A 25,912-nucleotide genomic window follows, 5' to 3' on the forward strand; every position below is an offset into this window, starting at 1 on the left:
TCAGGTAACTGCCCTGCAACTTGGCAGAGTGGCAAGACACAGTTTGAACAGCTTGTTTCAACAGTACGAGTATTTGCACACACAGAACCACCAAAACAGCTGCTGGGGAAAATGGGTCTTTCATGGTTGTTTTGGCCTCAAACAGCAGCTTGTCTTTTCTGAGAGCAGCATGGGTGGAGGAAGGAACTGGGTCATTGAGGGTCTGGTCTGGGATCTGTGTTCAGGAATAAATCAGGAATAAAATGGCAATGGCCTTACAACTATGCTGGGAGGATAAAATGAAATCCTGGCCACATGCTGTAGTGACGACTAGTACCAGTTAGTAGTGAATTAGAGAAGATGGCCAGGTATATGAGCCCTCTTGATCAGTATTTTTATCATTTTTGGTAAAAATAGGGGTGCAGATCAAAAGCATACAGTAATCAAACCTAACCATATCACCTTCGAAATACATGGACATAAGTGAAAGGAGAAATTGATGGAATCAAAGTCACGGTGGTGGTGGGAGATTAGAATAGTTTTCTTGCAGAATCTCACAGATCAAGGTGAATAAAACTTATTCGAACAACTCAGCTCAGAAGTCTGATGTGTCCACTTTTTACAGAGCCCAACCCTCTACAAATAGAGAATACATAAACTCTAGGGTACATGGAACATTTACAAACTTGACCAGGTTAAATTTAAAAAGTATCAACAAATTGCAACCAATTGTCCTCATACTGCGCTGTTTACCCCACACAGCTCTCCCCTCTTCCAGGCACATAGCAGGACTGCATTTCCCACCTCTGCCCCTTGTGATCGGGTGGGGCTTTGTGATGAGTTCTGGCCCTGGTAGCCTGGAGCTTTCAGAGCTTCTTTCCTCCTCTCTCCTGGAACCGCTCACATAGCAACTGGCAACAGGGTGCCCAGGTAACTACCAAACTTTGATGGTCCCATAGTGTAGGTGAGATTAAAATTGTGCTGTTTTAAGCCACAGGGATTCAGGGGTTATTCATTCTGGCAGCATGATCTAGCCTGTCTTGACTCACATGTTCTTAAACCAAGATTGAATTAAATTACTAATGACTAAGCAAAAATAATTTTAAAATCATGGTAGGAAAATATAAATTCCTAAATAGTTCATGAGTTTAAAAAAATGGAAGCAAAATTGTTTAATTAATCAAAAGAAAATGACTACATTTCAAAATTTGTAAAATGTAAGTAAGGTGCACTAATCAGACTGAAAATAGATGAATTAAGCATTTAATTCAAGATGGAAGAGAGGATAGATAGAAATGAAACAGATAATAATAATACACAGATAATAACAAATAATAAACAGATAAAGGAAGTCAAAGGTAAGAAAATAATATTTGTAAGAGAGAAAATACAAGAAAAGAAAAAATGCAAGAGAGTAACACTAAATTCAAGTTGTTTCTGAAGAAAATAAACCTCTACCAAGGCTGACAAAAGAAAAAAAGAGAAAAGAAAAAGAGAAAGACAAAGCATAAATTTAAAAACAAGTAACTGTAAGGAAATATTATAAACAATTATGTAGTAATATACTTGAAAACTTAGATCAAATAGAAAATTTTCTTAAAATGTATATGTAAATGATAAAATTCAACTCAAGAAGAAATAGAAAAATACAAATGGAATAAAGCAATAAATACTGATTTGAGAGCCAGAAGCTGAGGGACATCACTCCAGATTTTCCAGACATTAAAAGGATGATGAGGTTATATATTATGAACAAGTGTAGGTCAATAAATTTTACAACTTAAACAAAATGGAAAAATTCCATGAAAGGCATGTATTGCAAAAACCGACTCAAAAGAAAATTTTCAAAAAAACCAGAATAGTCCTATGCCAATTAAGGAAATTGAATTCATAATTGAAAACTTTCCCAGAAAGAAAACTCCAGGCAAGATGAATTCACTTTTGAATTCTGGCAAAAATTTAAAAAGAAATACCAATCCTTCCATGAACTCTCTTAGAAAGTACAGGAGAAAGGAATGCTCCTCAGCTCATTTGCTAAGGCCACGGTTACCCTGGTGCCAAAATCATCAAAGACATTTCAAGATAAGAAACTTAAAGATCGCCCTCATGAGCACAGACACAGAAATCCTTAACAAAACATTAGCAAATCCATTTCAGCAGTACACTAAAAAAAATTCATCATGATCAAGTGGGTTTAACATCAGAAAACATGTCACTGTAATTCATCATGCTAACAGAATTACAAGTGAAAGTCGAGGAGCTGCTGGGAGACCCTGGCCCCTCTTCCACCTGCTCACAGAACATGAGTCGTCTTCTCTGGAAGGACCGACGGACCAGGGGAAAGACGTTCAGCTCCTCAGCATCCTGCGATCCCCAAAAGAAACTTCCAAACACGTGTACAATCACCCTGCATCACAGCCCTTCACCCATAACCCCACCCACAAACAGCCTCCCCGCAACACCGGGTAGCTTTTAGTGCCTCCCTCTCAAAGGTAAAGAGTCACAGAGAATCACCAGACACTTGGGAGTGCCTTCAACACAAAGACAGAGGCCAAAATGGATCTCAGGGGCAGAATTTGAAAAGCAGGATAATCAGCATCTTCCAAAAGATAATACATGATATTGGGTTCAGGAAATAAGAATAGTTTATGTTAGGAGTGGAAAAAGGAACAATTAGAAAATGAAGTAAGAAGGAAGAGCTCAGTGCAAATTAAAAATCTGAGACCTTAAATGGAAATGCATGGGAGGTTTGAAAGATAAAATTGAGAAAATGTGTAAAAGATGAAAAATAGGAGAGAAAAGGTAATAAAATTAGAGGATTAAATCGGGTAGGGCAACACACCACTAATAGGAAATCTAAGAAGAGAAAACTGAAGAGTGGAAATTACTTTTAAAAGTAAAGAAATGAAGAGATTTTCCCAGCATAATCAATGCAAAGAATCACTCCAGGGCACATCTGGTGAAATTTCAGAGCATATCCGAGGTAATTTCAGAGAGAGGAGAACTATCAAACTGGCAATGGACTTGGACATGGAGCTAGAAGGTAACGGAGCAGTGCTTTTGAATCCCTGAGGGAAGAGGATTTCCAGCCTGCAACTCTGTTCCAGCCAAGGCACAAACGTGACAATGACACAGTGCAGACAGCCAACAGCTCAAAACAGTCCCTCTGGCCCCATTTTCTGGGAAATTCCTGGAAGACGTCCTCCACTGAAATGAGGGAGTAAACAAGGAAGAGGAAGATGGGAACCAGGAAGCGAGACCCTCGGGGAGGGGGAAGGGCACAGAGACCCCTGCGTGGGGAGGGCGTCTGCACACAGCTGCTCAGTGCTGGACGCCAGGGAGGCTGGGGGCTGGAGGAGGGCCCACCTGATGTATCACTGCAACATGGAGAGTGTGCAGAGGGGTTAATAGCCCTTCGGGAATTTTGAAAAAGATCAATTATAATTATATAGAAATACAGGCAAGTAAAAAAGTGAGGCTATGATTAATTCCAGGCAATTATTAATTTGGGGAAAAAACAAAAGATGAACAAGAAAGTATATAATTGTGGCTCTCTATTTCCTCAGATTTATTCACTTAGCAAGGATTTAATGTGTAATGATTTCAAGCCAGGCACGGTTCTAGGCCCTGGGGATAAGACTAAGTCCCTGGGTTGTATTCTTGAAGGGAGGAAAGACAAGAAAAGACTATGGAAAAAAAAAATTAGGGTAAGGAAGGCGGAGAAAGCCTTTGGGTGTTCAGGGAAAACCTCTATTTTAGTTATGGAAAAATCTGATAAGCAATAGACGTTACTTATATATGTAAAATATGAAAACGTAAGGCACTAATCAATCAAAATTGTATTAGCTGAGGCAGGGGGCTGCAAAAAGTCCTAGGAGAAATCTCAACTTTCACCAAAGGAACTTATTCAACACTTTCTAAAATCTAAAAACCAAGGAAGAACATTATAAACATGTTATTTAGAAATATGGAAGTATATATAAAAGAAAGAGAAAATATGAATTTGGTCATCACCAGAAAATTGGATTGGGGTTTGGGGAAGTGTAGGCGGAGTGCATTTGACCCTTAGGTTATGTGCATATATTACTTTGAGGAAAATAAATTCATTTAGAATTAAATATTCCTGAAATGATGGCACATTTGACTCTACAACCTGCACCATGAATATATAAATCCCATGTAGAATTATCAACACCCAGCTTAGTCCAGGGTGGGAGCCCCGGGACGCAGGAAGAGTCAGGTGCATCGGGCGGAACGTCCACGTACACACAAGGGGAAGGGCTGGTTGGCTCAGATTCCTCCCATGCAGTTTTCACTGCCAGGAGTAAAGCAATATTAACAAGTTTCCGAGGGGGGAAGGTGTCACCCAGAATTGTCCTACTTAGCCAAGTTGTACATAAAGTAAAAAGACACAAGGCAGATGCTGTCATGTAGGCAATAATTCAAGAAATCCATGAGCCTTTCTTGGAAAAAGAGAAACGGTGAAATTTAGCCAATCAAGGGATGAATCAAAATCATTTTTTTTAAAAAAAAGAAAAATAATGGTTAAAAACTGGTGCTGGTGAGCTCTAAACCCATTTAAATATAAATTTAAGACTAAGTTTTTAAGACTAAAAAACCTGAGGGATTGTGGTTAAAGAACAAGATGTAAATGTTACAAACCTTGAAAATGGGAAAATTAATAATATAACAAAAAAAATCAGGACACATTAGGAAAAAAACAATCCAAGGGCCCCAGGTGGTGCTAATTTCCCCATATTCCAGAGCAGGGAATCAACAGAAAGTCTAAAGATGAAATAGGCATAAAAACAATCTAAGTATTTTAAATGTGAGAGCAATCTTTTAGAAATGAACCTCTCTTATGAAGAAACACTTATCAGAATTTCAAAAATTCCTTTAGTTTTCCTTCTTTTTCACTAAATTCCATGAAGATTGTTACACTTTCATTTTAAAATAGTAAGCAGGAGCCCATCCTGTAAAAGAATTTGTATCTGCTGGTCCCTTTCCCAGTTTGTACAGAGAGGCCTGGAGTGATAGTCACAAAGGAAATGCTTGTTTCTGAAGGATGAGATTTGAAAGAATTATTTTATTCTTTGTACTTTTGGGGTTGCTGGCTGTGCTTTGTTTTTCAAATAAACAAAAAATTATATAATTTCCATAAAACAAAACCCCAAAGAGGGAAGCAGAGCTCCTTCCTCAGTGGAGATGCCCTCACCCCCCGGAGGGCCAAGCCCAGGGCACCTGGGGGCCATTAGGCGGCAAAGATGCAGGCATTTCAGCCCAGGGACACCGTGCTGGTCCAGAGAAAACATCAGAAGTCAGCACTGTCACACCTCCCATTTTCACCCCTGCCGATCACTGCGGTGACACCAGCGGTTTCCTCCTGTCTGTTCCCTGGAGGCACCAGCTGTTTTCCTTTGGAAATTAGGGATCTGGGATGTGGAATTAAAAGAGCAGCCGTAGCCTCTCCATAAACTTCTGGATCCTGCTGCCCGGTACCCACCAAACCACTACCGGCTTCACCCACTGATTTGGAAACGTCCGTCCGGGTTTGATTCTTGCCCAAAGTCGCCCCCCACCCCACCCCAACTCACCGACACAGGCCAGGCACCCAGAGCAGTGCTGTCCGAGGGGCTTTCTGTGGCGACTGTGTGAGCCCGTCCACGGGAGCCAGGGACACGTGGGGGCGTCCAGCATCTGAGACACGGCAGTGTGGCCAAAATAATGAATTTGATTTCCTTTTATTTCCATTTTAATAGTTCCAGGTGGCTACGGGGGACAGCAGGGTGGGGGCCAGGCTGCTGCTGCTCTGACGTCACATGGTGCTCGGAGGGAGGGGCAGGGGGCGCTGCCTTGGCTCCTGACAAGGGACAGCACCCCGCCTCAGTGCGTGTGGGGACATGGCTGATTTGTCCCAATGCTGGGGGCACTGTCAGCATCTACGGGGCAAGGGCCAGGCAGCTAGCTTACCTGCAATGTGCAATGCCATCAACACCCCCCGCCAAAAGCACGGCAAGTGGCCCAGGTCAGAGCTGAGCGGAGGCCCAACTGGTCCTCTTCCACCACACAGTGTTATGTGTGGCTTGGGGCTGGAAGAGTAACAGCAGGCAAACACAACCCAGTGTTGATAAAGCGTGTGTCTGTGCGTGTGCACACGTGTGTTCATCCAATCGCCTGTTCAGACCCTGGTCACCCACCCTGCAGTCCGTTCACAGTGTCCAGCAGAAGTGACCCTGGAGCTGGTCCAGGTGAGGCGATCCCGGGGCCGCTCCGCAGCGCCACCTGGTGGCCGAGAAACTCGGATGCTGAGCTCTCGAGACCCTGAGCTGAGACCCTCCTTAACAAACCAACATATTTTTCTAATCAAAAATACAGTATACAGTATCTTTATTTTGCTTCTCCCGAAGCCTATTCACGTTCTCATTTTAGAGTACAAATAAGAATAGGGTAGAACATATTTGAAAAGTAGTCATTATTGTAATGTCCAATATGTGAAATATAGTAAACGAGATAAAGAATTAGATACACCTGTATTTTGGAGCACACACAAATTCAGGTAATGAAAAGTATAGCAGTTGTAGAAATAAAGTGATGATTTGCTAGACTTTTAATCATGCACGACCTGTGCAGTTCTATGACAGATAAAAAATGTTGATAAAACACTGACAAAAAATGTTGAAGGTCCTCCTAAGAAACTGGGCATTTCAGGCAGTCACAAACCTGCTTGTTATTAAACAAGCCAAAAAGGGGGAGGAGGAGGGGGACAGCCCACAGATAAAGGCCATCAACTGGGGGGAAAAAAAAGCACAACCTAAAAGTTGAGAATTATGTTTTACTCAGCAGACTTTCTAAGAACTTCAAGCCGGGGAGGCAGCCTCTCAGATACCTGTGAGGGACTGCTCTGAAGAGGTAAGGGAGAAGCCAGGATACAGAGGGAGTTTTGCAACAAACCCCAGGTAGATAGGACATCAAAGATCACCGTTATTAAAGAAAACCAGACATCCGCTTTTCTGTGTATGGGAAGATGCAAGAGTCCGGGCTCACTGAGATCACTCCTTTGATGTGCACCTCGGCTCTCTGGGGCAGCATCCTGTGCTTCCCCATCCTGAGGCCCCTCAGGGCTCACATCCTGGGGGGCGGGGCGGCTGCAGTGGCTGAGGGCCACTGGTTTACCGCCCCACCCGCAGCAGCCTTCCCGCTGGTTCTGGGGCGTCCCCACTGTAGACTGAAGAGTCTGGGTTTCCTTAACCCTCCGATCCCCTCCCCCCACCCCAGGGGGACCTCCCAGCTTAGTAATTCAAGGAGCCTGGCTTAGTACCAGCAGGAGAAACGCCATTTGTTCCCTGGGCAGTAAAGGGCCTGAGAGGCCGGAAGGCGTCTGGGCTGGAAGATCAAATCCATCCACCCTCCTGCAATGGAGCCCGGAACTAGACCCCCAGGGCCCAGGGGAGCCACCCCAGGCTGGAGTCACGTCCAGGGTAGGGTGCACATCCAAACAGGAAACTGCTGCTGCGGAAGGAGCACGTTTACACCTGCACCCAGGCCGTCCGCTGGCTGCCCTGCACTGGGGCCTGGCCCAGACAACCCTGCTTCCAGCGACCTCTGCAGTGGCACAGGGCCCGCAGAACCCAGAGGGGCCACCCCTGGGGTCACCTGGAGTTTAAGAATTTTGTCTTTGGGTTTGTGTTTTGTAAGGGAAGTGCTATGGGGCGGTGGGGGATGTGCTGGGGCTTGGAGACTTGGATGTTGGGGGGCCCCCCACCCTGCCGCTGCCCGCCGCCCAAGTGGCGACCTCTGGGCCGAGTTGCAGGCAGGGCTGAAGCCACCATGAGGCTCTCTCCCCAAGGACTGGCCCTTAAGACAAAGGCTGGGCAGGGCGGGCAGAGGGACGCACAGGAGGGGAAGAAGGCTTTCTGCCTGAGTTTGGAACAAAGGGCCCTGCATTTTCATTTTGCTCTGGGCCCCGAAAATCATGAAGCTGGCCCTGGCTGAAGCGCGCCTCCAAGCCCATCACTGCTGCCGGAGTTGGGCATGGGTCGCGCGTGGAGACCCTCGGGGAACGGGGTCTGTGCACCTCCTGGACCACGATGCCTGCAGCTCAGAGACGACACACTTCCTCTGGGTGCCCAGGTCAGTCTGACCCCCCTGAGATGGAGTGACTTCTGTCACCCGCTCCCCATCCTGACTTGAATTTGCGGTGAGCACTACGTGCCCATGACCGACTCCTGCACTGTCCCTGGGCCCAGCGGGATGAGGGGCAGGGGCAGGGCCGCAGCCACCACTCTCTGGGGCCACGTGGCTCCGACTCAACCCACGTTCATCAGGTGAATAGGGCCTGATGGTGTATGTATCCTCCACCAGCCGTGCAGGCGACAGTGCTCACTGCCGAGGTCTTCAGGGCAGACCGCTGCCCCGCTCCACACGGGAAGCCCTCCCAGGAGGGGCTGGCGACGGGCTCTCGGGAGGGGCAGAGCCAGGTCGTCGTGGACAAGCTCCAAGTGCCAACAGGGCGGGTCTAACCAACTCTGTTTCTGATTTCTCCTTCTCTCCCGACCACCACGCTGCCCGTGTATCGCCTCTGGGAAATCACAGCCCAAGCCCATCTTAGCTTCAAGCAACTTTATAGTTTGGCTCCGACATTCCGATATTTGGAGACCCGGAAGCCAGGAATCACCCGAGACAGCGTGGCTGGACCCTGGGGGGCAGGGCCTCAGGTGCTCCCGGGGGCTCACGTGCTTCTTGAAACCTGAGGTGTGGGGTGCACTCAGCCCCTCTAAGTGAGGCGTGGAGGGTGGGCAAAACCACCCCGTAAGGTACAGTACGTTTCCGTGGACTTAGTAATGTTACATCCATTTGGTTTGAAAGGTGCTGGATAAACAGTGGTAACACAGTGACAGAGCCTGACGAGGGGCCGGCCAACTTCAATGAACAGAGCCACCTCCGTTGAGCGCTTCTGTATTTGTTAATACTGACTCAATGTCCGGAGACTTGCTGCCCGGGAGAGAATCAAGGCGCCCCCTGGCGGAGGTCACGTTCATTCACATTTACAAACAATACACACAAGATTTACTGTACGTATACAAGTTAGCTAAGTGCTTACTGAGATTTTGAAAGTTAAGTTTTAAAACTGCCCTATTTAGGCCTCTTGAAAGCTTTGGGAGAATCAGAAATAAAAAATTTATAAATGTAATTTAAAATGTTCTACCTTAAATGCGAAGGGGATTTAGTTCACCTAGTTTGTAAGTGGGGCTAATTATTTAGGGGAATTTTAATCAGTACCACTGACTGTTATTAAAAGCCATGTAAGTTCTTTCCATGGGCAAAGGCCCCTTGACCATTTAAAAAAACACTCAAATGGAAAAGGTGTGCTCTCCTTTTTCGAAAGGGATGTTTGCCTCAGTCCTTTTTTCCTTCAAGACATTTTTTATGTCCTTAAATTTAGTATCAAATTAAAGTCGGTGCTGAGCCTTTTCTTGATACCAACCTAATGAAAACATGGTGGGGGGGACAGAGGGAGACACAGGGAGACGACTTCTGTTGCCTTTCCCAGCTGACCCATCTTCACAAATGCTAGGGGGACCACAAGGCCACTCAGAACACGCCAAGGTGTCCTGAGGGAAACCAAAATCGCGTTGCACCCAAGCCCCTCCGTGCCCTGCATTCTCTCCACCTCTTACTCCAACTTCCACCAAATCCTGGTGTCAAATCCTACTACCGATCCCCATTCCCCAGAGGACAGGCCAGCATTACACAGCACTCACTCAATAAACGTGAGATTAATTTTAGTAAATCTGCTGGCAACTAAGGTGCCAACTATGTATAAATGCAAACAATGCCATTTCAGCTTTCTTACCTCCTGGGTATTTTTATCTCACTTAACTCAATGAAAGAATTATTCTCTCAGAAGGTGTACTGAAGTCTCCCACCTCACCAAGGCCAGAGAGCACAGTGTGACAGTAGCTGGATGACTGGCACCTTAAAAAGCTCCAAGCGTTTGAAGTAACGCTCAGAGGGACTTAACTGACTCCCAGCATAAGGCACAACTTACAAGAACAGACAAAATACTGTTCTTGTCCAGCACAGCTGGGATCATGTAAATAGCTGAGGATGTGTCTTTGGAAAAAAGGGGAAATAAGCCAAGCAAAATGAATAATAATAAAAAAATGATCATACTTATAGAGTTTCAGATTTTATTTTCATAATTATATTCCTATAGAAGCAATAACCTGCATTTCCATATCACATTTAATATTATTCATCAGAGCTGGAAAAAAGAGGAATAAAGCACAGTTTCCATACACAAATACCATACTCTGCATATGTACAAACAAATTCGATGTATTAACTAGACTCTGTGGACTGATTCACTTACAACACACCAGAACACTGACTGCTGGATCCTGAGCACGCTCATGCAGACAGACGCCCACGTTGGTAAAGTGACGACACGAGCTCTGGAGACACCTCTTCCTGCTGTGAACACCAGTTCCCCACTTCTGAGTGTCCCCTCAGGATAAAGGCTTCTGTGAGGGGAAAACGAGATGCTCCTCACTAGACACCAGGCAGAAGAGCCGTGACGTCAGAGGACACCCACACGCCCCGCACACGAGTTCTGACGGGAAGGCCGGGAAAGGGCTGGTGTGGAGGCGCCCCGGGGCGCAAGCCTCCTGTGCTGTGAGGCCCAGCCCCATGGCTGCTACAGGCCCTTCCACTCAGTCCTCATTTCTGTTTAATATGTAAGAAAAGAGAAATAAAAGCTTTTTTCCAAAGCTGTGATGGATAATATGGTCTATAGGAAATGGTCTAAAATACCTTTTAAGTGTCGCCAAATCTGTTGATAGGGATTGTTAAGTAGCTCAAATGCACATCAGCATAAGACTCCTGAAGTGTGACTGGATCTGGAGGGCACAGCAGGAGGACGGGGCCTCGGAACTATTAACTCGTCATTAACCACAAACGCCTGAACATGGCTTTACTGAGACCACCACTCAGTGTCTGCAAGCAGTGACTGGAAGCGCGCTGCGGCCCGTAGAGCCACGCGGGCAACAGAGGGGCTGGAGAGAGCGCGGGGATTAGAGTTCCACACCAGAACCCCCGACAGAGTCCATCCCACTGCCCACCCGCCCCGGCACACGGGCCCCGCGGGACGTTCCCTGAACCCTCCAGAGCCCAGCGTGACTGCGACCACTCACGATGACCCGCCTCAGGGTCCCAGGGAGGCCAGCAGATCCGAGCACGGGAAGCCAGGCGGGCAGCGTCTCCTGCAGGGCGCACTGCAGTGTCTGGGCCTCTTTCCAATCAGGGGACAGGGAGACGGCTCCGAGCACAGGGAGAGGAACGCCTCGAAAATGACCCGTCAGGAAAGACCCAGGAAGCACTAGACAGCAGCAGCCCAGCCCTTGAAACTCAGCCCCCGCCTTTCAGCCACATGCAGGAGGTTTGCAGACAGCACCTCCCGAGTCAAGCTGCTGTCCTGTCACAGCCCTGGACGACGCAGAGGGAAGCCACGTATGCACCCCAGCCTGATGGAAACCACCACACTGTGCGAACTCAGGACAAAGGTCCTCATTAGTCCCAGTCAGTCAACAACCTGGTGGGTTTAGAGACTGTCACTATGTGTTTCAGGTGGAAAAATACCCATATTCCAGAGACAACTGAAGACACTTACAGAATCACTGTAATGTGCCACCTTCAAAATGTTCAAACTTACACATGAGACTTCAGATGCATCTCGTATTGAGATAAGTAACATCGTAAGGCTCAAAACAGCTTCCTGTCCCAATCTCGCCTCTGAAGATTGAACAATTTAAATGTCTCTGATTATCATGGGGGATAAATTTCCTTCTGAAGGCAGAACAAATGTTTAAAATACTATTTTGTTTAACCAGTAAACATCACTTTTAACAGCAATTATTAAATAAAATGCAAAAAAAGCTTCTCTAACAATAAATTACAAGAGCCCAAGAGAAAAGGCTATCTAAGACTATCTATGCCTATTATCTTTGTTTAGAACACATCTGTCTAGAATTTGGTTTGCCAATTTTAAAGTCAACTGTCCTAAAATGTGACAGTACATTTCTCTGTTAATGCCTGCTGGTGTCTGAGAAGAGCTCTTATCATGGAAAGAAAAAAATGCTTCACAGGCAGTGGGCAGGACGGGTGGTCCAGGAAACGGGAGCTAAGACTTTGTCTTTACCAGCATCAGAGCCAGGATGGCGTGAGGTCTGGCCGCCCCCTGGGCCGTGCGGCGACGTCCAGGCCATGCGGGGTCTATGAGGGGACGAGCGCCTAGCACAGCCCCCCTGCATACTCGTCCTCCTCGTCCTCAGCAGCGGGGGCGGCGTGGCCTTCGGGCGCGGCCTGTGGGGGGGCCGCCGCCTTCTTCTTGACTCCCCCTCCTGGGACCAGCAGGCTCAGGCCCAGCTTCGCGTACTGTCAAGGACAAAGCACAGCTCAGACTGGACACTCAGGCCTGACCCGCAACGCCTCCCCGGAGTCACCTGTGAGACGAGCCTGCTCTCCGCCCCCTAAAACCTCAGATACCACTCAGACGGAAAGACCACCACAAAGCCCAACGCTGCTCAACCATCGGGGCTTGTGACCAGGGTGGGGCAGGGGCACGACGAGGAAAACCTCAATTCTACGGCACGCTTAGGAATCAGATAACCGGACACACGAGCTGAGGGACACTTCTGGTCCTTACAAAATAACCATCTGCTGAGTCAGTGTTGAAAACACAAACTTACAAAAGCTGATGCCAGAATTTACCTAGAAAAACACTGGTTCCTCTAAGTACATCATTTTATTTAAAAAACAAACAAACAAACAAAAAAACCCAAGGTCTTACACTGATCTGATACCATCACAAGACTAAACCCGCCAGACCAGATGCAATGAGCAGGCGCTCATGAACCTACTGAACAGGGAAACCGGGAAGAAGAGAAGCCTGGGTCACAGCTGGCGTCTCCCCGTGGGGGGATGGGCCCCTCACCCGACTCATCCACTTGTCACCACAGGCAGCACGACGCGGACCAGCTGCCCCACGTTTACAGAGAAGTTAACCGAGCTTCAGACCGTCAGCCGCCACCCTGCACCACACAGTGCGTGCTCTCAGAAGTGGGATTCCAACAGGCCTGCCAACCCACAAAGGCCACCGCACCATGGGCCCTGAGACCGTGAGCCTGAGAGAAACTCACTCAACCCAGCACCCTGGAGGGAGGCCAGCAGACGGAGGAGGAGCGGGCGTCGCCCACGGCAAAGCCACTCGGCAGCTGGCCAGCCAGGCAACGCGCACCCGACGTGAGCCTCCTCCCTGAGCAGCAGCTCCAGGCGAAGAGCAGAGGGAGAACCCTTACGAGCCCGCGGGAGAGGGAAGGAGGGCCGAGCGGAGGCACTCACGTCGTTGTCCATGTACTTGAACAGGGGCGAGTTGCAGACCTCGGCCACCTGGTCCTGGTCCTGCTGGTCGTAGCCCTCGAGCAGCTGCTCCAGGGCGGTGCAGTCCTCACTGCCGTTGAAGCCAGGGATGCTGCGGGGAGCACACGGCACGTCTGCGCCCGGCCCTCAGCGCACCCACCGCACCGGACGGCGACGGCGGAGAACCCCGGGCCCCGGAGCCAGGGTGCCCGGCCTCAGGCTGCTCGGTTTAAACATCGCCAAGGAGAAAGCCCCTTATAGCCTGACCTTCCTGTAACATACAACCTGAAGGCTTTTCTTTCTCTTGTTATTTTTTTCTTAGATGGCAAATATCACAGAATCACTCAAGTCACTCACTTCCACGGAAGCCCCCAGGAGAAAAACACAGGAAAGAACACAACTCATAAAAATCCTGCTGCAAAAGCTGAAATGCTAGCCACACACTCATATTGCTCTGAACTTTATTAAAAACTAAAACCAAAAAACCTGCTCCACAGCCAGGACTGCCTATCTCGGCAGTGAGCTGGGGCGGAGAAGCAGCCGTGCACTGGCGGGTCTTACCTGTAGCTCTCCCGGACGCAGCGCTCTGCGGCCACGTAGTCGTTTCTGTGCAGATGCACTAAGACTTGGGCAATTGTTTTCTAAAACAAAAGAGGTGATTAGGCCAAGATCATATCCCTGCAGAAGTCAATTTCCTGACACCTGGAATTTGACTCGGTTTGCACCTGGAGAGATTCGTGAATTCTGCAGCCACCTCCACAGGACACTGGGGGGAGAACACCCCAGAACAGCACACCTCAAACTCCAATGCGCACACCCCACCCGGGGGTCTTGCTGGAGACGGCGGAGCTGGTGGTGGGGAAGCCTGAGAGCCCACCGCTCCTCACCGGCTCCCAGGGGCTCGTGGTCCCCCCAGTCTGAGGGCCACACTTGGAGACACAAAGCCCCAGACACAGCCACTGCACAATTTACAGAAAATGTCTTCTAAATGCCTATACAGGTTTCATCTTGAAAAGGGAACAAGAAGCGGGCCGCATAACTCTGCAATTCTACTTTGGAATTCTTCAAGAGATACGAGGAAAAGATAAATGTAACGGAAATAGACACTATTTATAAGCCAACAAAAGGACTGAGGCCACAGACACAACTGATAAGATCTTGTCGGCAAAACAGCTCTTCACCAAGTATTTGTCAATCTTTTTATATCTATTTTTTCAGATGACTTTTATTGATCTTTTGTCATCTCCGTTTTCAGATTAAGCCCATCCGGTATTTTATTTCAGACACTGCTTTTTCAGTTCTAAAATTCTCATTTAGTTCATTTATAGTTTCTATTAAAAAAATAAAAATCAGTCCTTTTGTCCATTATTTCACCCACGTTCACCTCTGCCACATGGAGCAGCTGTGACGGCTGCTTCCTGGTCCTGACCTGGTGACTCCAACATCCGGGTCACCTCTGTGGTCCTTTCTCCTGACAACGGTCACACTTTCCTGACTCGCTCTATGTTGAGTCACTTGGGACTGTCCCCTGGACACTGCAGGACCCTCCCACGATCTCGGGCTCAGGCTGCACGTTCTGTCTGCTTTCTGGGCAGTGGCTCTAGTCTTAGTTCAGCCACCTGCTCCGCTGCTCTGGGTGTGCCCTGCACACGCAGCTGGAGCTCCTCCCCCCCCAACACTCACAGCCACACACACAGACACATTCGGTGGGGGGGACCCCACTTCCAGCCCTCCTCTCGGGGCTCTTCTCCTTGCTCTCTGAGCCCATCTTCCCAGCTCCTCCAGCTGGTGCAGACGGTGTTTCATCCGCCTGCACCACCGCCCCAGCTGCAACTCCATGACTGGGGCTCAGCCTCGGAGGAGCCGAGGGAGAAGGAGCAGGAAACGTGGGGCCTCTTCTCCCAGCCCCTCTGGTGAGAAAGATGGGGCAGGGGCCCCTCGGGGAGGAAAGCCGCCCTGTGCTCCCTGCCCTCCAGCCCTCTTGGCTGCTCACTTTTCAGGGTCCGAGGGGCACAGCCTTCTGTGTTTTGCCCAGCAGTGTTAGCTGTGATCAGCAGGAGAGAGGTGATAGTGGGCTTACTCCATGTTGGCCAAAAATAGAGGCCCGTAAGGTATTATTTTAAAAATAAACAAACATTCAGGGAACCCGGTCTTAGGTACACAGTTACACCAATATGAAAAATGATCTAAGGAAAAGCCAAATATAAGCACTTTCAAAGCATACCTTATAACAAGTTGGATAATTCTCAATTTCCTTATAAATATTTTTTTCTTTCTGAATAGAGAGTGCCGCCTCATCAAACCTAAAGACAAAACAAGAAATGCAGAACAAGGCGGGTCTAAGTGATCCACAGCAGAGGTCCTATAATGTACTTGATGTTACAGGTTTTAGAGAATAAAGACCACATCAGGCACTGTAACAACCGCTCCATAACCCGTGTTTCCGTAAGCTCTGCTCACCCGGCTTGCCTTCTAAATGTCAGACTCGCCCTTCTAGACACCGAGCAGACAGAGCGAAAGAACTCAAGGACAGGCTGCTTCATATGCGGAGTTTTAGGTCTGGTAAGGACCATCAATTAATGAGCACCCATCAAGTCCAACAAACTGCTTTGTGAGCGTCTGTGAGAGGTGCTGGAGCCCAGCCCGGACTCAATCACCGTGGATCCCTTTCCCTCACTGAAAGGCCGTGCAGACGCCCCAAGAGCACTGGCTCCCTGGAACCAGGACCCCCACCGGGCCCTCACACGCCCACGCAGCCTTCGTGAGCCCCAACAGCTCCTGGGGCCAGAACGCGCAGCAGGGGAGAGCAGACAGGGAGAGGCGAGAAAAAGTCCTTCTCGCCACTTTGACCCTCAGCAGTCTTCTTCCGTCTACTCTCACATATTTTCCTTTGCAGAATTTTATTAATAAGGGAGATTGTTTACTAAGCTCAAATTGAAGTAAAACAGAAAAGGAAAATCCATAGGATTCTAGGTTTCTGGGGTCCGGCTATTTGTGCCATAGGTCCTAAATGTGAAGGAGAAAAAATTAGTACCCTGTCTAATGACACTATTTGGCTGTCAAGAACCTGTCAATTTTCCTGGGTGAGCACTCAGGGCATCTTGTCACTTAGCTCAAACGGATACTTGTCCTTGAGAGGCATCACCACCCACCCAGACAACAGAACAAGACAACTGCTCCCTCCCAAGTTGCTGAGTCAGGTCTTAGCCAACAAGAGCACAATGCACGATACATTTTGGGATGACGCTTTAGAGAAGCGGCATATCTTTCAATATTTAATCAAACGTGCTGCTGTCTTGTAGCCTGGTGTGCCCATGGTTACACCAAAAATATTAACAAGCCTGTCCCTGTGGCCAGAAGGTCACAGGGACACAGGAGCACAGCTCTATGACACGTACCTGCGCCCTCGCACCAGCAGCCTGGAGGCCTTTCCTAGTAATTCAACTGCCTGTCGTAAGCGTTCTTCATTCTGCAGGAATCCAAGAGAAGAGAGTGTTGGCTGCTTTAATGTAGGAATCTTTTTCTTCCCCTAACAATTTCTGATACAAAAGTAATGGCACTGGGGACTTCCTTGGTGGTCCAGTGGTAAAGAATCCGCCTTACAAAGCAGGGGACGTGGGTTTGAACCCTGGTCAGGGAACTAAGATCCCACAAGCCGTGGGGCAACTAAGCCCACACACCATAACTACAGAGCCCACACGCCCTGGAGACTGCATGCCACAACGAGAGAGAGAAAGCCCATGTGCCACAATGAAGAGCCCGCGCCGCAACGAAGGATCCCGCACACCGCAGCTAAGACCTGATGCAGCCAAAAATAAATAAAATAAATAATAAATAAATCTTAAAAAAAAAAAGGTAACAGCACTGGATCGGGGGGGGTGGGGGGGGTGGGGAGGGGCTGGGAAGCTGCTAATCCATCTCACTACTAACAGAAGAAAACAAGAGTTCAGCTGTGAGCACAGAAAAGTTTTCAAAGTAGCCACTGCATTTCTCTGTTTTCCTATATATCATGAACATAAAATTCTAAATATACTCAAAGGAAAAAAAAATACAAACTTACTTCAAACACATTAGCTGTCTGCTGATATAACTGCACAGCCTTTTCTGGATCCACGTTTTCTATAAGCCTAAATTAGACAAGAAAATCTGACTTATATGAGAAATAGAAAACTTGTTTTTCGAAGGACTTTATTAAAACAAAAAGACTTCCACGCAGAGACCTGTGTCCACACACTCACTTTCCGGCCCGCTCCAAGGCCATGGCCGCTGTGTCTGGGGTGCCGTTCTCCAGGTACATCATGCTGGCTTTCTCAATCAGCTGAACAGCCTCCGGGAGTTTTTGCATCTCCTTTAGGCAAACGATACGGCATGGACCAGTAAGTGCATCAACTTAAATACAGAGTTAACAATCTGAAATTCAAGAAAGCAAAGGACCCAAAACATACTACAATAATAAACATATTGAAAATGAAATGGGTTCACATGGTCACTCTCTGTCAAGCTTCATTTAGCTAAACCAAAAACGCATCAGTTGATTTCTGCAGAGTTCATCCCTTCACAGAGTTTCAGGTAAACTACACACATAGTAGAAACCAAAACACTTGCTCTTCACAGTTTTCACGCATTTACAATTCCTGGAATACTTATGAGTTCCTACTATACACAAGGCCTGTGCCAAAGGCTGCAAACTGGCAGCCCAAGGGCTGTGTGTCATTTCCGAGGATGGCTTGCTTCAACCATCCATATCTTAAAATCAGATACTTTCACAGGAGGTCTGTTCTGCGGCTTCGTATTTTAAACATGTCATAGGCTACGGCATCCGCAGGCTTGCACCCACACGGCACTGGCGAGCGGGGCTGTGCAGGAGCCAGCCTCCTCCTGGGGTGCTTCTCCCCACTCCCTGCACGCCCAGGCCGGCCTCCACCATCTCAGCAAGCCCTGCGTTCACCTGCGCTTGCAGCCCTCTTACTCTGAGCGCCATCAACACAGTAACCCTACGTATCTTATTAGTAAACTCCAAGTCTCAGCATCATGTGCTCCTTATGTCTAATATCTCCAATTCAAAACTTTTTTTAAAAACTGAAGAAAAATCATGTAATAGCTAGATGTAAAGATTAGGTATTATCTATTTAGGGTTGACATACTGTATTCTCCGTGCTGACCTCGCATAGGTTGTTTTCAAATCTGTCCCTCACTAAGTTGACAAATTCTTTAGGATACAAAACTTGCTGGTCTTGTTCTTATGGGGACTTCAAACTGTAACTCATTTTACCTACGGAGCAGCTGTGATACAACGGTACTGACCTTCAGCATCATGCCGGCTTGTTCGTAAGCTCTGCAGAGAGAATATAAGTTCTCGGATGAGATCTTGATGAGATGGGGGAAGAGAAACTTTCTACCACAGACATGAGAAGCTCCATCAATTAAAACTGGCTCAGACAATACATACTTACTTTAGGCTCTCATTACGACACAACATAATTTTTCTTCCTTTTATTTACGTGGGCAATAATGCCTTGGAAACAACAGACATCTGAGGTAAAGGGATTTCACTTTGCAGATGCAAAGTTAAGTAAAGGTCAGAGAGGTTAAATGACTTTCTATTGTACTTGACAAACCTAAATCCAAGTTTTGAAACAAGTAAGTGTTTTTCTCCATAAAAGCAAAAGAAAGCTTCCTGCTTCTCTCCACAGGCACCATTAACTACTAAGAAAGAGGGCAAAAAAGAGATTCTAACTTGTTTTTTCATAGGTTATTGAACAAAACGGTCCTAAAAATATGATGGTGATTTAACTTAAACACTGAATTATCTTAGGAGTGACTTCATTTTTAAGGTTTAGGTGAAGACTGAAACAAATGGAAATGACTATTTTATTTAAATCAATATAAATTAATTCACTATTTCTGAATTTATAACTTAGGAAAAATTTACTGACCTAAGAGAAAGCAACATTTAAAACATAATAATCTACAAATACATGAACATACGGAGAATATTTACTTACTTGGCAGCATGAAAAAGACTGAATAGATGTAACAAAGTCAAAATTAAGGAAAAAAAAAAGCAAATCAATAGTTTCTAAAGATATACTATTTAAAAAACAAGGTTAACTAAATCACTGCCCCAGTTTGTTCGAAAAGACGAACCCTACAAATCAGGAAAAGAAGAAAACTTTATCGCCTGTGGCTGTCTCCTAAAAACTACGTAATTCACAAAAACACTGACAAAACACCATATTGATTTTTAAGCTACGTCCATTATGCATTAACTTGAAGTTTTACTAAAATGCAAGGTTATTATATCCATAATCTGCAAGTGAGATAAAATAAACATTTTTTAGTTGATAAGATTATAAAATACCTCAGGAAAATTTGTTTTAAACTACTTAAAAATTTTACTTCAAATACCGGAGGAAGACTACATTTTTAAAATATTTATAGAGCAGTAACCATGTCTCTAATACCCCTGCCACTTCTTCCATTTTTCAGCACCTGTCTCTATATCTCCCTCACTTCATCCCAAGTAAAACCATCATCAAGCAAAGCCAGAAACAATAGAAATAAACTCTCAAATGCAGCTCTGCAAAACAGTGTGGACCTTATGATCAAGTCTCTATAAATGCACTTTCAGAGGTTAGAGATGCAGTATTTTTCTAAGTGGCTTCTAATTTAATAGCACTGTACTCGACATGCAGCAAATTTCTAACAATCTCTAAAGGCTGAAAAGATACGCCCTGTTATTCTCGTGGGCGACAGCTTCTCTCAGGCAGGCGTCTTTTGCTTGTTCAAACTGTTTGGCATTTTTAAAAGCAACAGCTGAAAGAGAGAAAAAAAATATAGACTGTCTATTTCCATCATTTAAAGAAACCTCAAATGAATCCTTACCAAAATGTGCATGATGTGAAGTATCAGAAAATAAACTTAACAATTTCATAAAACTATAACTACTATTTTTCTAAGCCACTTTCTTACAACTTTTTTGATTATCAATAACTTACAAGTATTTTCAAAAGGTTTTTTTTTTTTCTTAATTGTACACTATTGGCAATAAATCAGTGCTCCTTCCATTCAAGCCCAAGTCTTTCTAACACCACCATCTAAGCTTTGGGAAACTAAGACGGCATCAGTCAAACGAACAAACCCAAACTACAGGCACTGTCACTAAAACAGCACCTTACCTCACCCGTTTCACATTTAATAATAGAAACAGTGCTTTAGTTATGGCTTATTCTATCTTTTAAATTATTCTGAAACTGAAGTCCAATAAACACACTCAATATTTTTATAATAAACCTTCCTTTTTGGCACAATCTTTAAATACGATCTTACAGACTTTGGAAAACTTACAAAGTGTTGCTTACAAATAAATGAAAAGGATACTGCTTTAAGAAAACATTGTTAAAAACACACTCTTAAAATTACATTTAATAAAATGTAGAAAAGAAACAAATGACAAACTATTTTCATCCCTGCATTTCTACATTTTACTTTTTGAAAAATTTACTGATGAAATGTATCTTGCATAACCCCTTAAAGAAAATAAACAAAAGATGTTTTAATGGGAAAATCTGACTTGAAATATTCATTTCTGAAAGCAGCTCATGGTCACAGATACATACATAACAATTCTGTGTTAAATTTCCCTCATGGAGGATACTTGCAAAATGTTGTGCCCTCCAGTCACAAAAGTGTTCTTGTACAAGGTGTCCATAAAATCCATGTAAAATTTAAACTTCTAATAATTTTCCTTCTAAATATGAGGTATAGTAATTTGCATAATGCAACAGAATTTACTCAGGACTTAAATAAAAGTGCTAAAGATTAATTTGTTGTCATTTCTTCTATTATCTAGAAAATACATCCTACATTATGCTGATTAGTTTCAATTTATCTGACTTCTTTCTATTAGTTTCAATTTATCTGACTTCTTTCTTCTTGGTGACATACTAAAACTAAAGTTTGCCAAAAGCACATTTCCTAGGTGATTTCTATGCAAGGCTAACAAATGTGATCAGGGCTACTGCTGAAACACACAGTAAAATGTGTCCAGGGGATTTCAAAATCGTATTATGCTTTATATCCAAAATAATCACGGATATGCTGAAAACTATCATTCCATAACTTAAAATGCTAAATTTTTAATAAATTCCCTTTCTGTTGCAGATTTCAGGCTGTTTTTATCTCATATGCAGATAAAGGCAATAAAACACGCATATGAGCTTAACTCCTCAGGAACACGTATGAGTGCATCTCCACGGGAGGGTCATCAAGGGCAAGAGCCAAACGCGCTCGGTGCACAGAACTGCGGAAGACAAGCCTAAGGTTTTAAAAAGCCAACGAGAAAAATCTTTATTCAGTAATAGGTAGTAAAAACTATGACCAAACTCCCAGAAGTAGTATGAACTGAGTGGAGTTCAAGAACATATAAACGATGCTAAAAGCCTGCAGGGGCACCCGCCGTGCCATCTGCACTCGTGGGAGAGGGAGAGGCGGCTGGCTCTACAGCTCAGAACTCAAGACATCTGAAAATAGTAAGTGGCAAAGCACAGGGTTTAACAATGAAAATACTATATAGGAAGCATTAAGAGTGAGAATTACGCCGAGATGAAGTTACCAGCCTGCTTCAAGATTACACACTGCAGGGACAGGGGCTCCAGTCACACGTACCTGCTTTTCCGTACTCAGAGGCGGCACTGTCATAATCTGGCTTCCATTTTAAAAAACCCGTTTTCAGGCTAAAATGAGAGACACATTTAACAGCAGTTACCAACCACATTCCTAAGTCAGAACCCTGCTTATAAGGATCTTGTAGGTCATTAAAAAGAGAGGGGGGGGGGACCATCAGGTACACAGTTCCCATCTCGCCCACCTCCATCCAAACTTACTGACAATTACAAGCAACCTCAGCACTTTCCCTCCCACTGTCATAGACATGGTTTCCCCCTTTTGAAATGTCTGTATAGCATCCAAGGGGAGTGGAGGTTCTCAAGGCCTGATCCCCAGATGAGCAGCATCACCCAGAAGTGTGCTAGAAATGTATGAAGTGCTGAGCCCCATCCCAGCCCTGCTGAACCAGAACCCCGGGAGGGGCAGCAGCAGCAATCCAGGGTGTAACAAGCCCTGAGACACACTAAAGCTTAAGGCGGGCTGAAGCACAGCAATAAGCAGGTGGACTCGTGAGACTGCAGCTCAGGAGAGGCCGGAGATTACCAGAGTCATCAGCACGTGTCACACCCGCAGGGAGAAGACCCGCAGGGAGACTGGAGAGAGAGGCCAGAAAGACTACAGAACCAAACACTCACAGAGACACAGGGAATCAGCAAAAAAGGCTGCAGTCAGCCACCAGTGAACAGGAAGGACAACCAGAGAGACAGGATGGCTGGAAAGTACGACAAACTGCTTTCCAGGACCCCAGGATCACACGGCATCTTAGACGCCGCACGAAAGGACAATCAATTGAGTCCTTATCTAATTTGCCCTTTCTGAAACACCTCTTTTTAAAATTTTATGACAATTTCACATTGTCAAACTTGGGTGTGCATAAGAACTGCTAAATAAACACCATCTTAAATTCTAAATTTAAATTCAGTTAGTGAAAGTCTGCTTACATATAACAGTGTTACCTTCCAAGGAATCAGGGGAGCACCTTAACTGAGAGACAGGGAAGCCCCAGAGCCTGCAGAAGTACACCCTTCATTTTGTTCCCTTGAATTTTTTGCCAGTTAAATTTATTTAACATTTGTGTTTGTGTAATACTGTTGTAAGGTTCAAATTTGTAAACAATTCTTAAGCTTACCAAAAACATTATTGTTCGGAAAAATAAAATCCTTAAATTGCAACCTGTCTACTCGAATCCACCAACTGAGGAAGTACTGCAATAAAGCAAAATTCTAATCCACCACCTCTACCCCAAAGCCCTCATTATATTCTGTATCTTAACATAATTTTTTAAAATATCACCAAAAACAAGATACAATCTCTCAATTGTCTTATGTGCTACATACACATGGGAAAAGCTAGAAATTTTAAAATATAGTTGGGCCGGGAAGCCGCCCAACGCTCCGGGAAGCACCAGCATCCCGACTGCCGACGCGGAGAGCCCTGCCCGGGACAACGGCGGCGCCCCCACGGCCCGAGGCGAGACAACTTCCGGCGTCCGACGGCAGCGCTTCCGGGACGCGGCGGCCCCACCACGCCCGCCCGGCCCGGCCCGGCCCCGCCCCAGCACCCCCCACCCGGTGCTGACTCAGACCGGCCTCGGAGGGGCCCGGTCCAGGCGCCTACCCAGGGCCGCGCTGGGCCTCTCACTCACTATTTCTCTGCTTTGGCCAGGTGCTCCAGTCCCTCGTTTATCTTCTGAGCCGCCATCTCCGCGGCGCGGCCCTGACGTGGAGGCCGAGAGCCCGCCGAATGGGCGTGGGAACGCCGAGGAGGAGGCCGGGACTGCGCTGCAGCCGCGCCACCGGGGCCCGCAGGGCTCAAACCTAGTGCAGCGAAGTGGCCCAGGAGCCGCGCAGGCGCCGCGCAGACATTGCGCAGGCGCAGAGCGCCTGGGCTGGCCGCAGGCGTGGCTCAGTGCGCAGGTGCGGTGGGTAGTGAAAGGGGTTCGTGATTCCATTCGCCAGTGCAACGCAGTTTTGTTGAGCACGTGCTATGTGTCAGGCGTTGTTCTAACCACCGGCAGGTCGGCAGGGAGTGCGACAGACCGAACCCTAGCTCCGATAATTCGATAACTGTTCACCTTTAACAGAACTCCCGCCTTTTCTCGTCCCTCTTCACCCAGCGTGGGTTCCATGCTCCATCACTTTAGCTTCTCATCTGCATGTCCCCGAAAACCCCCGGGTTCTCTGTGCCTCTTTTCCCCTTGTTTAGGGAAACCCCAGCTCTCCACCGACTACGGAACTGCTCAGAGCAGGTGAAGGGGGCTGGAGGAAAACAAAGCAGCAGCTGACGTGACTCGTTACTCGAATTAATGCTCACAAACATCCAGGAGGCCTCTGTGCTGCTGAGCGACTGTACATTTTCCCGGTCCGATAACGCGCCCACTCTCTGGGATGGCTGTGCACACCCACTTCCCTTCAGAACTCCAACACAATCTCCCTGCCTCCCCGCCTGACTGCCGACTCTTCCTGTTTAATGATAAATAGCAATTAGAAGAGACTTTCCTTTCGGGCCCACCACCCTGTCTCCCAATCTACCTGCATCTTTTGCAGATGTGCTGCGGTTCCTCTGGTGTCTGGGTGAAGTGGCCTCGGCCCTTCCCCGTCCATCCTCACGTCCTTTAGGCTCTTGGGTAGTCACACCCTGGCAGGAGGCCTCCCTTCGTCCTGTCCTCTGGCCACAGCAATCCTAGAGGGGCCAGTGGAAGCTGGGCCTCGGCTCCCGGGACCAAGTCCACTCCACTTCTAACCATTTTATTGGTCAAAGCAAGTCGCAAGGCAAGTCCAGATTCAAGAGGTGGGGACACAGGAGCTGTGAAATGTGGTGGCCGTGACTGCCTGTCCACTGCCGCTCTGTGGTGACTGGGGAAATACAGGAGGACCGTCTCGGATATCTTTGTCCAGAAACAGAAAACCTTACATCTTAAGTGAAATCACGCTTTAACTAACCACCCAGTGTGGTCAACCTGTAAAACCAAGTGAAAGGGTGCAGAGTTCTTCTAAGGGATTTACACTCAGAGTCTGTAGCCTCCTCCTCGTTGGCCCTTGTTCACACATTCCTTTATTGAGTATTTCCTGTAACTACTCTGAACGGGCTCTGTTGCTACACACGCAGGACACAGTGGTGAGCATGGAAACAGATGTGCCTTCTGGTCCCCATCTCCTTATGGGACTCCCATGTCACCTGAAACGTCTATTCAATGAATCTGTATGCTTTTCTCCTGTTAATCTGTCGTTGTCTGCTTCATGTTCAGACCCAGCCAGGGATGCTAAGAGGGTCGAGGGTCGAGGAGAACGTTCTCCAGCCCTACAGGGTCTCATAAGCTGCTTTGGGGGAGAAGGGAGAAATCAGAGTGACCTTCCTGCACTGGCTGTTTCTCAAACTCCTTCAGCTTAATATCTTCAGTATGCCAAGTTGCCATATTTTGGGGTAGCGTGTTCTGAACCCCATCAGGACATAATGCCTGCCCTCGTGGAATGTGTGATCTATGAGCGGACACAAATATTAAACCTAGTTTTATTTGAGCATCAACACAGAATGAAAAAGAAATAAAAGCCATGATAGCCCCCTGGTGTTTGAGGGTTCTGGGTTCTCAGAGACCCTCGACCAGGGACTGCGTGAGCCCTATAACACACAGTCACAGGAAAGGGGCCAAGAGGAGGGAGACGGGGACAGTAAAGGGTGACACAATACCCCACTTCCTTCTTTCCCTTCCCTTCCTGCAGTAAGATGCAGTGGGGGGAATTTACATTGGGGAGGAAAGACCGAAAAGTGTAGTTCTTCAAACCAGACCTGATGGCGTAACTCAAGCACTGGTGACATCACAGCAGCTGCTACCAGAACCTAAGCCAAGTTT

The 25,912-nt window shown here is 46.7% G+C and overlaps 1 protein-coding gene across 1 annotated transcript; it reads right to left on the reverse strand.

Moving 5' to 3' along the window:
• Positions 1-10,155: 10,155 nt before the first annotated feature.
• Positions 10,156-23,858, reverse strand: NAPG (NSF attachment protein gamma). The gene is made up of 12 exons (XM_036823124.1): positions 23,708-23,858; positions 22,063-22,130; positions 20,127-20,211; positions 19,401-19,418; positions 18,700-18,730; positions 17,634-17,743; positions 17,456-17,522; positions 16,794-16,864; positions 15,620-15,698; positions 13,957-14,036; positions 13,378-13,507; positions 10,156-12,411 (listed from the first exon to the last, which is right to left on the reverse strand). Exons 1-12 carry the CDS (start codon positions 23,761-23,763, stop codon positions 12,268-12,270), a joined length of 939 nt encoding a protein of 312 aa, XP_036679019.1. The 5' UTR covers positions 23,764-23,858; the 3' UTR covers positions 10,156-12,267.
• Between the last annotated feature and the right edge of the window lie 2,054 nt (positions 23,859-25,912).

The sequence above is a fragment of the Balaenoptera musculus genome, chromosome 14, assembly GCF_009873245.2.
Source record: "Balaenoptera musculus isolate JJ_BM4_2016_0621 chromosome 14, mBalMus1.pri.v3, whole genome shotgun sequence".
Taxonomy (NCBI): Eukaryota; Metazoa; Chordata; class Mammalia; order Artiodactyla; family Balaenopteridae; genus Balaenoptera; species Balaenoptera musculus.

What these genes read in the sequence shown, in the direction of transcription:
- NAPG (XM_036823124.1), bottom strand. Translation starts at nt 23,763, where the DNA reads ATGGCGGCTCAGAAGATAAACGAGGGACTGGAGCACCTGGCCAAAGCA. An exon ending in AAGCCGGCATGATGCTGAAG is followed by an intron (nt 17,744 to 18,699) that starts GTCAGTACCGTT and finishes GTTTGCCTAAAG; the next exon opens with GAGATGCAAAAACTCCCGGA. An exon ending in GCCTTGGAGCGGGCCGGAAA is followed by an intron (nt 17,523 to 17,633) that starts GTGAGTGTGTGG and finishes TGTCTAATTTAG; the next exon opens with GCTTATAGAAAACGTGGATC.